The sequence below is a fragment of the Podarcis bocagei genome, assembly GCF_964188305.1.
Source record: "Podarcis bocagei genome assembly, chromosome: 2".
In the NCBI taxonomy this organism is placed as follows: Eukaryota; Metazoa; Chordata; class Lepidosauria; order Squamata; family Lacertidae; genus Podarcis; species Podarcis bocagei.
Window position 1 is genome coordinate 117,346,751 of NC_138126.1, and position 11,869 is coordinate 117,358,619.

The window sequence follows — 11,869 nt, forward strand, 5'->3', positions numbered from 1 at the left end:
TCACCACTTGTCTGGTGTTTTTGTTTTAATATATCCGTACCTGGTTAATTACTACGCCTGATGGCCAAATTAGACTTGGGCTAATTCTGGTCATGTGAAAAGTGCACTTGTAGTACTTACATTTCAGGAGATACTCCTCTTGTGTTCCTGGGCTATCCTTGAAAGAATGGTATTCTCTGTTTAAATTGTTATCCATTAGAATGAGCAATGTTTGTAAGGCTATGTGGCCTTTTTCCTTGAAGAGCTGAGATGCATTCTATTTGTAGGGTGAACCTCTTCCCATCAGCTTTATGATGTTCCCTTGTAGCTCAGGTGTGTTTAGTGACCAAGCAGTCGAATTTCCTGCCCTGGGAGATCCATCTGGCTTCCTCTTTAATGTCATTTTGCTATTTCCTTTAAATATTTTGCATACATTTTATAATATCCTTGATATATTTTCATTCTGGCACCTGGTTAGTTATTTTTCTGAATGAAGTTACTATTTTATTTGCTTTAAAATTTAGATTCTTTTTTTTTAATAAGATATTTATTAAAGTTTTCAAGATGTTACGAAAGTGAAAACAGAAGAAAATACAAAGAATAAAAATAGTTAACAGAGTAAAAAGAAAAAGAAAAACGCAACCCCTCCCACCGTATAAAAAAGAAAAAAGAATGAGAAAAAAGAGGGGGGGGGGAATCCAAAATAATAAAACAAAAAAAGACAAAAATGCAAGAATCCCTCACCTTTAAAAACATTTAAAAACAAATTCATTATTTCCAGACCCTTAACTGTCATAACCTTCTTTCTTGGACCTCCTCCTCCTCCCTTCCTTTGTATCCTAGTTATTAATTATCCCAGCAAATCCTTTCCATTTTTCATAAAATTCTATCATTACATTACCCTAGACTATTTTGATCTTATCTTTCTATAATAGAATAAACCTTAAAATTTAAAATTTAAGTCTTAACCTTACCAGCTTCTTATAATCATAATATTCTTTCATAATTCTTTAAGCATCTTTGCTAAAGCCAGGTAATTTCTTCCAACATTTTTCTATCATTTATCAACTTTATAAAACATTCTAGTAATGAAAAAAAAGAAAGGTACAAACAAATCCAATTTTTATCCAACGTCCCTTCCTCCTGGTTCCGGGTTTTGTCAGTCCTTATTCCCATCAGTCTAGCCCATTAACCTGGTGACCTTATTGTCCGAGGCCCTCAAGTCACTTCCATGGCCCTTCTGTGGCTCTTCTTCATATTTGTAGCTGTAATTTCCCTTATCTCCTGCTCGTGATAACTCCAGCTTAGATTCTTGGCTCCTTGAACACTTTTCAGAAATTCAGAAAATCAGTTTCAGAAATTGGAAGACAGAGCAGAGAAGCAAATCATTTATTTTTTAAAAAATTATGCGAAGAATGGAAATGCATTAGAAATAATATATTCCATTTCCTCCCCCGCAATGTTTTGAGGTCCAAAAGTAGCAGCCACAACTCCTGCAAAAAAGCATTTCTGATCTTCGTTGAAATCTGCCCTTCCAAAGGAAGCTTTCACATAAATTTCCTTATTTTTGTGGCTATGTAGAAAAACTGAGGATACCTGCTTCTTTGTTTCTGTACTCTGTTCTTTCCTGGTTGTTCTTTGCAAACTTCACAACTAAATTTGAAAACTATACCATCTAAACAACTAATATCTAAGTATAGTATGGTGAATGCTACACTGAGTGCTTAACTGATTTTCAAATTAGACTTACTTTGCTTCTTTCTGTCAGGTGTCAAAAGATGAACGCAGTGACGTCGAAAGTAGCTCCGAAGAGGAAGATGTGACTTCAAGCAGCAGGAAAGGAGTCCTTGGCTCTTCAAGCAATGATACCAGTCGGATTAACGGCCACATAACTAGTGGGCAGTGGGCAGAAGAGGAGTAAGAACCGGCAGGGAGGCCTCAAGAAAACACAGACTTGTGTTCAAATGACTAGATATGTCTTAACTCCATATCCCCAAGAAATCTTTACTCATGCCGGCGCTTTGCCCCCCAAATCCTCCAGCAGTTCTGAAACAGGCACATCACAGTTTTGTACCGAAGGAATCTAGTTGATTGCTAGTGCAAAAGCTATTTCCAGTTTCACATTTTAAAGAAATTAAGCCATTTTGCATTTAATGGTATCCTATGTTTGCTGAAGCGTGTGAGTGATAGAGAGAGAGTGAGTGAGTGAGAGGTGGGGGAGGCTGTTTTATTTTAAAGATCAACTGAAACTTTGAGAGAAAGTATTCTTGCAACAACTCTGAAGGTTTGGATCTCTCAGACAGGTTCTGCCTCTCACTTTTTAATTGCATTCCAGGGGTTTTTTTTTAAAAAACACTGTGGCCTGGTCTAAATTGATATTCCATGCTCCTAGCAGCAAGGACTAAAGCTGTGTCCTAGTGAGTCTGGGATGTGCCACAGCTAGGCATAGCAACCTGGTGGTGGTAGAGACAGGCCGACTGAGCAATTTGCTTATTTGTTGTTGGGATCCCATTTGCTAATAAAGTTTTACGTCTGCTTGTTTGGGTGGGTGGGAAGACAAGGCTGGCGTTCATTGCTCCCCCCCCCCCCCGGAGTGGAGTAGTGTCTCCAAAGTCTTCATTTTGACTTCCTAAAATCACCTGTTTTTCCTACGAATGCTATGGGTTTTGAGTCACATAGGAATTACAAGGAAGAGGTGGATAAATTTGTGTACTAGGATAATAGGCATGGATGATCTGGTTCTGCTGCCGACTTTTCCATAGACGCTTCTACTTTCAGAAGAGAAGCAAGCATGCCGCCTGTACCTGCTTCAGAGTCTTTTGGTGAGATGTCTGTGGGAAAAAGAGGTTGCCACACAAGGGCTTTGAGTCCCTCCCTCCCTTTTACTAAATGGTACTTCAGGGGAGATGAAAGGCAGCAAAGTGTTGTCATGAGCAGGACTTTGAAAATGCCCTGAGTTATTATCATTTTATACTATTGTTTACTCTGATTAAAAATAAATTTGCTTGAAGAGTTGGGTCTGTGAATTTTGCTTTACTGAGGAAGGTTGTGTGCGTTCTGATTTTAGGTAATATTCTGCTAACATGCTAACATTGCCAAGTTACACAGGAGCAGTAGATGGTGCTGGAAATTTGAACGCAGCAAAGCAAATAGCACATTAGTGGTATTAATTCTGTGGGTACTGCTAGCTGAACTAAACCCATCCAGGGCCTTATGCCGTTCTAGAAGATGTTCAGCATCCAGAGTTTCTGATTCTCCCAAATGGCCCCTCTTTCAATCTAGGAACAGCCAGGTGTACTTCCATGGAGCATGTGGGGTCTACTTGTATGTGCAAGTTGGCCTTAGAGTACAGCTTTCCAAACGGTGTGTCGCGACACGTGTGTTGGCCGTATTGTGTAGGTGTGCCACGTGAATGCTCCCTGCTCTCCTCCTGGGTTTGGTATTAAAACTGAATTACTGTGTCACGAAATGATGCATAGCTAAGAAGTGTGTCACTAATGTGAGAAGTTTGGAAAGCTATGCCTTAGAGTAATATTCCATGTTTCTTACAGTTAGCAGTCACCTTTATGCCTGCTAGATTCTTTCTGAACTCTGTTAAGGTGTGATGATCTTGTTTTACAAGCTCTACAACCAAGAAGTGGAGCCAAAAACTGCTAATTACCATTTTATAGTATTGTTACAGGGCCACCAAATGATTCTGGGTCAGAGTCCAATTTAGAAGAAAACAGCTGCTGCCCTAGATAGTCCAAAGAACGTTGCCTTTTTCCGTTTGACCTCTGTGTCATTCATGTATCAATTTATAACAGTCATATCATGGGTGAAGGACAGAGGAAATCAGAGGTGGTACTGTTGCCGCTTCTTGTGACCTGCACAAGCAAGAAGTAAGGGTGCAACTTTTTCTTGCCATGATTGTGTACCCCCCCCCCCATTTCCCTCCCATTGACTTCAATGGGGATATTAAAACTATGTAGATACCAGGTCAGGCATAGTATATGGGATAAGGAGGGGACTTAGGATGCTGTAGTTCCATAACCTCCCTGCCCCACACTGCGAACAGCCGATTTTGCCCCAGCACCACACAGAATATTACTCTGTGTGTGTGTGTTCCCCCCCCCCTCACCGGCTGGGTTTCCCCAGCTACTCTGAGCGGCTCCCAGCAGAAAAGTAAAAACACAATAAAACACAAAACATTAAAAACTTCCCTAAACAGGGCTGCCTTCAGGTGTCTTCTAAAAGTTTTATTGCCAGTTTAAGTAGGAAGCTTCCTTTTTTCTGTTTGAGCTAACGTGTGTATAGGAATTGGGAGTTTTACAGAGTGGTAGTTAATGGATAGTTATTAAGTTTCACAGCCTTTAGGGCCAAGCTAGTTGTTACAGTAAGTTTTTGGCTGCCACACATCCTAATTCTTACCTCCTCTGTAGCATCTATTATTTTATTGAAAGTATTTTTATATGCTATTTAAAATATTTTTATACTTTATTGAAAGTATTTTATACTTTAAATATTCCACTTTTCAGCCAAAAAAAGGCTCCCAGAGCAGTTTACTGCTATCAATGATAAATCAGTTTCTATTCTCAGGCTTTCTATTCTATCTAAAGGATACAACACAAAAGGAAAAGGGATTAGGAATAATGGAAGTTTCTGCTTTTTTTCTTGTACAAAACTCTCAAGGTACAGAAACCCTATTGGTGAAAGGTTAGCCTTTGCTGTCGTCACGTTGACTTCCTAAATGAGAAGCTTCTAGCCATTTATATGACTTTTTAGTGGGAAGGGTAACAGCAAAGGATGAATGAGCATTTCTAAACTATTTTGGCCTAAATCATCATTTCACAAAGGGGAATTGGCAGTAACTGGTAGAAAGACATTAACAGCTTACTGAAGGCATGAGATAACCACTATCTAGCAGAAAATCTACATGTGACATACCTAAAAAAAGAACACCCTGGCCTTGGCAGTTCTGAACACTATTCTGTTAGCTTTCTGTTATGCCACTGTGCAGTTCTTGGAGTCACAAGACTCGTTTGACATTCCAGACTGTTGGAAGTCTCACGGGAGATGGGAGACGGATGTTGAAGTTACTGGTTTCCTGTTTCTTTGTTCCTGTTGTTTTCTGTCTCTCACAGAGAGCAGACACATATTCTTTTCTGTCCTGCAAGGTCAGAAATAAAGCAGCAATGTAGCACATATTTCTGGCTCTGCTGCTGCTGTCTGGGTACTCTGCGTAATGGGGAGTGTGCCTGAAGTCTCATTCAAAGGCTTAGGTCGTTAATCACTGCCGGAGGAGTAGCCTTCACAGCTCGGTCGTACAGAGGCTCCGACATATTCCTCCCTCGGCCATATAAGCTTTGTAATTAGTAGTGTCTGCTAAACTATAGCTACCCTGGAGCCATGCTGTCTGACACACCATTTCACCATACCTTGATACAATCTTACTTTACAGCAGGTGGAATGAAGCCATCCTAATCCAGCCTGTGGTAATGAGAATTTTATTTCTTGCCTAATTTGTTCTTCGTGAACTCTTTCTTGCTTTTGTTTATTATTATTTAGAAATGAAAAGACAGTGGCCAGACAGTTGCACAGCAGATGGTATAATTGGATTTGCAATAACAGAAGGGCAGACTTCTCATTTGCTGAAGTAGGATCAGAGAATGCAACATCACATTCAAGATTATTTTGCTTTTGGCAAGGTTTCTATTCGGCAATCCTCACATCCGCAATTGTGTCAGATTTTCTATTTTCACATGTCTTTATCAGAAGATGTATGTCAAGGCGACATGATTTATTCCCACATGGAAACACTTGTTGACCCCGATGTAAAGACAGTGAGATGCACCTTTGCTTTAAAACCTGGAGCAGGAAATTAGTAAATGGAAATAGATGAAGTACCACAACACCCACCCGCAAATCATTCGCAAACTTGTAGGCTCAGCCAGAGGAATCCTGTGGCAAACTGTGTTTATCCTAATATTGTTTTCCTTCTTTAAATGGACAGGAGGATGTAAAAATAAAGAGGGAAACAATTCTGTGAACACATCTTTTATAGTTAGATGCTGCTAGCAGTGTATATTTACAAAAGCAAGCCACATATGAAAAATTCAATTACTGCTGAATTGCATAGGTGTTTCCATCCTTTTATGCATCACACCCTGAATTAGTGATTCTTCATGGCAGATTCCAGGGCTGCATTTTCTGAAATGAGTTTTTATTGCAGCACACCAGTCTTGTATTCATTAAGCATCCTATGTCAGACAACAGGACAGTGTTCAGTCCTTAACTGCTGCGTTTATTTCCTGCTGCTCAAGCTGCTTCAGCAAATTCCTCCTCTGGAAAAAGCGATATACTCTGACACTACAGAGGTAGCCGCCATACAAGGTAAGGAGCATCATGGACCCAGAGAATGCTTTATAGCCAAAGTCAGCCAGCCGCTTTGCAGAAGCCATTATTGCTGTGAAGAAAGCAAAGAGAGGTTAGTATTCAGAGAAGTTTTTAATGTGTGACATTTTAATGTATTTTTAATCTTTGTTGGAAGCCGCCCAGAGCGGGTGGGGAAACCCAGCCAGATGGGCGGGGTACAAATAATAAATTATTATTAATAATAACAACAACTCATTTGATCATTTCCATTGTACCTGAGGTACAATCAAAGGAAGGAGTTGAACAGAAAAACACATTTTAGCAATGGTAAAGGTAAAGGTACCCCGACCGTTAGGTCCAGTTGAGGACGACTGGGGTTGCGTGCTCATCTCGCTCTATAGGCCAAGGGAGCCGGTGTTTGTCCGCAGACAGCTTCTGGGTCATGTGACCAGCATGACTAAGCCGCTTCTGGCGAAACCAGAGCAGTGCACGGAAACGCCGTTTACCTTTCTGCCGGAGTGGTATCTATTTATCTACTTGCACTTTGGCGTGCTTTTGAACTGCTAGGTGGGCAAGACCTGGGATCGAACAACGGGAGCTCACCCCGTCGCGGGGATTCAAACCGCCGACCTTCTGATTGGCAAGCCCTAGGCTCTGTGGTTTAGACTACAGCGCCACCTGCGTCCTCTTTAGCAATGTAATCAAGGCTTTTCAGTATCTAAAGAGTGAAATTGTTTTGGGGGAAACCGTGGTGGTGGTGATGGGGAGAATATATATCCAAGCTCCTATTTTTCTCCTTGGTTTTTTTCAGTTGACATATAATTCATACTAGGCATGTATGGTTTACTTCTGTTTGCTTGGTAAGAAGAGGCTCAGGAAGAACCTAATGCCAGGTACGTATATTCTCAAAAGACTTGAAGGAGATAGCTGCTGGAACTAGGAACAAAATGGATAATTGGGGGACTTCCGGGTTGGCGCCATCGCCGAATGGCGGACTCCCTCCGAGCTCCGGAGGGAGTCTGCTCGGCAGGGGTTGGGTCCTACCGCGCCGGCGACGCGGGGACCCTCAAAAACCACGGGCACGGAGCCCGTGGACATGGGGACTCGGCTGGTACCGCCAGCGCCCTCCCGACTCGTGAAGGAGCCTTTTTAAAGGCTACGGATCGGGTGCCGGGGAGCGGCGTGGTACTGTGAGTCTATCGCTTCCCCTGCCGAGCGCAGCCGCATGCCATTCGTCGGAGAGCGCTGGCTTCTTCCATTGGAAATTCGGACATTTAACAACAACCCGTGAGTAATTGGGTAACCGGGTATAAAAGGAGAAAAAAAGGAATTTTTTCGGATTCGGCACGAGCGGGGGGGATCTAAAAAGGAAGTCAGTCCCCTACCTGATTGTAAACATGCTAAAACAAGGACTGAGAAACCAAGATCGATTCAGAAGTTTAGTGCTGACAAAAAAATCAATTCCACGATGGGATATTACAAGAATTGTGCTGGAGGAGAAAAGTCGAGGGTGAGAGGGAAAAGGCAACCCCCCCTGGGAACCGGGGCGATTCGGAGAACCTGGCGGAGAGAGATGGAGAGTTTGACAGCTGTCAAAGTAGCTGTCAAATCTTGAGAATACAAAGAGGACTTTGCTACAAGTATTTTGCTGGTTAATTTTGTTACAATTGGACATAAATATGGATACAAAATGTCGGGGGAAAAAAGAAACAACAACTTGACTTTTGGATTAGAGGACACAAAGTTACTGCAACCCCCCTAGAGGGGCTTTGGGACATTACAAGTGGCGTATGTGGAAAACTACTCCGGGATGTGTACTGGTCTTAGCTCCTGGGAAAGTAGCAAAACTGAAATATTGTTTTGTCTACAGAGGTGACAACACAATAGAATCTTTCTATTGAAGTAAGGTAGGAACTGGACGTAAGTTTTTGTTCCTGAATAACAAACCTCTGTAGAGATACTAGATTTCAGAATAAGAATGGTTTTGCAGCTGAACAAGACAGAAACCTGAGAAAGTAAGAAACAAAAGAGCAAAGGACCAACTATGCCACGGAAAGAACAATGGGAGGAGCAACAATGACCAAGGGAAATTAAAGGCCTCTATTAGACTGGATTTTTGAAGTTAAACATTATCAAAACAAGCAAATTCAAAGAAAACCGGCAAGATGGATTGAGGAAAATTTGGTTGTGGACTTGAGACCTCCAGGCCGACAACATACAGACTGATGGACATGGGGAATCCAAACCGGGGAAGGGAGGGGGAATTCTAGAATCCAAAGGCTATGTAACCAACTTTTGGAATCTTCTTCTATCTTCTATCTTTTATCTTTCTATATAACTTTTGTATTTTGATTTAATATGTTTTGGGGGAAAAAGGGGGAATTCGTGGAAGGAAACGGGGCAGATCTTGGGGGAAAAATCTTTGTTCTATTTTGTTAAAGATGAGGAGTGATGTTAAGATTGTAATGTAAATTGGCTAATAGGTACAACATATTAGGTTTAAATTGGGAATGAGAACTTGTGGAACCAACGTAGGGAAAGGGGAATACAGCCGGGAGGGGAAGGAGGGAGTCCCAGAAAGAAGGTTATGAAAATAAGGGTTTAAAATTGGTCTTTCTTTTTCTTTCTTTTCTTTATCTTTTCTATTTTTTCTATTCTGTTATTATTGGAAATTTTAATAAATATGATTATTAAAAAAAAATATGGATAATTGGGTAAAGATTTGCGGACCAGGTGGAGGCACAAGAGACTACAGGCAACTCCCCATTTACGTGCATTCGAGTCACGTGTGACTGCACACTCGCACATTGCTGTGAACCCAAAAGTGGCACTTAAAGAGGCAAGAATGGCCCCCCAAAAAAGGTGAAAATGGCATCTAGCGATCCTACAAGCTTTTGCAAGTGCAATCCCAGGAGCCTTTGTACTGACCTTTGAGGCCTGTGGGAGTTTGAGCAAAGAGGTTTGGAGGGAGTCTGATAAATGCTGCTGTTTTTTTTTTAAAAAAAGGGGGTTTTCAATGCTTTCCATAGTTTAGAGGGTGTTTCAATGGTATTCCCAATATCTGCAATTTCACTTACACACCCACACACCGCCTGGGAACATTAACCCTCGCGTAAATGGGGAATTGCCTGTACTCAAAAGGGGATTATGATGCACAGAGGGGATTTCACCAGCCTGCATATCTGCTGTCTATTGACAGTAGGGGTCCCTTTTACTGGTTAATATTTTACTGAATTTCTAGATGAGCAAACATTTCCAGGTATAATATTGTTTAGGCTTGTTAAAGACTTAAGTCTTAAGCAGACCCAGAGAGGGAGAGAGATTGGCTCAAGGTCAAATGAGCTTTATGGCTAAACAGGAATTTTAATCTGGGTCTCCCCAATCTAGGCCAAATACTCTAACCCAGGCATAGGCAAACTCGGCCCTCCAGATGTTTTGGGACTACAATTCCCATCATCCCTGACCACAGGTCCTGTTAGCTAGGGATCATGGGAGTTGTAGTCCCAAAAACATATGGAGGACCGAGTTTGCCTATGCCTGCTCTAACCCACTATACCCTGGATTTTTTGGGGTGGTTATTGCATAGCATAACATTTGTTATTATTTACTTTGTTATTATATTACTCTACAACGCAAAAACAAAAAACCCAAGCAACTTAGAACAGACATACTAATACAATTAATAAGAAATACGTATTTTAAAACTAAGATAAAAAATGTTTCTGAATTACTACTGCAGATGTGGGGGGAAGTACCCTTCCACCCCCCACCCCCGAGACTGGATGCCCTTATACAACCAAAACAAGAACAGAATCCACAATATCAATGCCCGCAAAAACACCTGGGAGAATAAAAATGTCTTGGGCCGGCACCAAAAATATGAAGAAAGGTTGATGCCTCCTAAGCTTTCCTGACGAGAAGCAAACGGAGGAGGGGCCCAACTGAAATCAGCCATTTTCTCATTGCCATCCTCAGAGGGCGTGTGCATCAAAAAGTCCTTGAGAAAGGCATCCCATTAGTTTAAACCCAGAAGTCCGAATTGGGCTTGGAAGCAAACTGGCAGTCTCTACAGTGAGACAGAATTGGTCTGCGTTCAGACTTGCCTGGCCCAGACATAATCCAGCCCATCATAGGGGGACTCTGTTGCCACGGGGGACAGGAAGGAATGCAGGAGCCATGGCCATACGCAGCCTGCAGTGCTCCCTCCCTAGGGTGGACACCTTGGTTCTGGCAAAATGTAGGGGTGGGTGGATGGCTTTTCTCCCCCGCCTCTGGTGCTGAAGTGACTTCAGTGCTGATCTTTTCTGTGAACCGCCCTGAGACCCCCGGGCATATATTAAATCCAATAAATAGGTAATAAATGACAATAAACTCAGGGGTCAGCAAACTTTTTCAGCAGGGGGCCGGTCCACCCCCCCCCCCGACCTTGTGGTGGGCTGTACTGTATTTTGAAAGGGGGGGGGGAAATGAACGAATTCCTTTGCCCCAGAAATAACCCAGAGATGCATTTTAAATAAATGGAAACATTCTACTCATGTAAAAACGTGCTGATTCCCGGACTGTCCGTGGGCCGGATTTAGAAGGTGATTGGGCCGGATCCGGCCCCCGGGCCTTAGTTTGCCTACCCATGCTGTAACCTCTGAAAGATATGCAAAGTATAATGTGTGGGGAGCAAGTGTAGCTACCACCCTGACTACTCTAACAAAATGCATTTAGCATCTGCTGAATATTAAGTGAACTGGTAGATTCCCTGGCCAAAGGGTTCACAACCTGCTTTGGGGGACGGGACCATCCTGGAGGGAAAAACTGCTGGATTAGATTAAAAATCCACCCAGCAGGCCTTAGTTTGCCTACCCATGCAATAAAGCAACCCGTTTCAGCCTGATAACGGGATGGCCCCTCTGGAGTGTGTGTCGCGCGCGTGCGCGCACACGTGCACACATTGGAATTTGTCAATCTGCCACCCAGAGCTAAAATCCGCAACCTTTCGCACAGCTTTCCAAACACACGCATTTGGAGACAATCCCCTAACTGGGCAGAGAGGGAGACGACCTGAAAGACAGGACAAAGCAGTATCAATACAGGACGCAGGATCTGACCCCGAAATATGGGGGCAATCCTGCATTATACAGGCCAGGAGGCAACCCTATCCCTCAGGGAAAGAGTGGCCCCGGCTGCACCTCCGCCTGTTTAGCCCCAGCTAACAGAGTCTCATCAGCTCTACCAAGTTGGTTTTCGTCCAGAGAGTTCGAAGGGTCCTCCAAAGGTCATCTAGTCCAACCCCCCGCAAGCCAGTCTCTTACCGCTATCTATAAAAATAAAATAAAAATGCCATCCCTCCCTAAGCCCTGACAAGTTAATAAAAACAATATAACGCCTGCCCCAAGCACTCACTCGATTCACCGCCGCCTGGCGTAGTCGCGAAAAAAACCTCTCCTTCAGCTGCCTTGCTTGCGCGCGCAGCTGGCGAGGGTTCACTTCCGGGGTTTTGGCGCACGCGCGAAGGGCGCGGTTTCCAGCTCGACCGCTTCCCGCC

General features: G+C 42.9%; 2 protein-coding genes across 2 annotated transcripts in view; one reads left to right on the forward strand and one right to left on the reverse strand.

Moving 5' to 3' along the window:
* Window positions 1-2,989, forward strand: part of CERS5 (ceramide synthase 5) — a 39,355-nt gene extending 36,366 nt beyond the window's left edge. The window contains exon 10 of the mRNA XM_081181476.1: window positions 1,748-2,989. Within this exon, the coding sequence (XP_081037602.1) occupies window positions 1,748-1,900 (153 nt within the window). The 3' untranslated portion in view covers window positions 1,901-2,989. The remainder of the gene's footprint in view (window positions 1-1,747) is intronic.
* Window positions 2,330-11,855, reverse strand: COX14 (cytochrome c oxidase assembly factor COX14). The gene is made up of 2 exons (XM_081181605.1): window positions 11,728-11,855; window positions 2,330-6,424 (listed from the first exon to the last, which is right to left on the reverse strand). Exon 2 carries the CDS (start codon window positions 6,417-6,419, stop codon window positions 6,243-6,245), a length of 177 nt encoding a protein of 58 aa, XP_081037731.1. The 5' UTR covers window positions 6,420-6,424; window positions 11,728-11,855; the 3' UTR covers window positions 2,330-6,242.
* Between the last annotated feature and the right edge of the window lie 14 nt (window positions 11,856-11,869).

Coding starts and splice junctions, on each gene's coding strand:
- COX14 (XM_081181605.1), bottom strand. CDS start 6,419: ATGGCTTCTGCAAAGCGGCTGGCTGACTTTGGCTATAAAGCATTCTCT.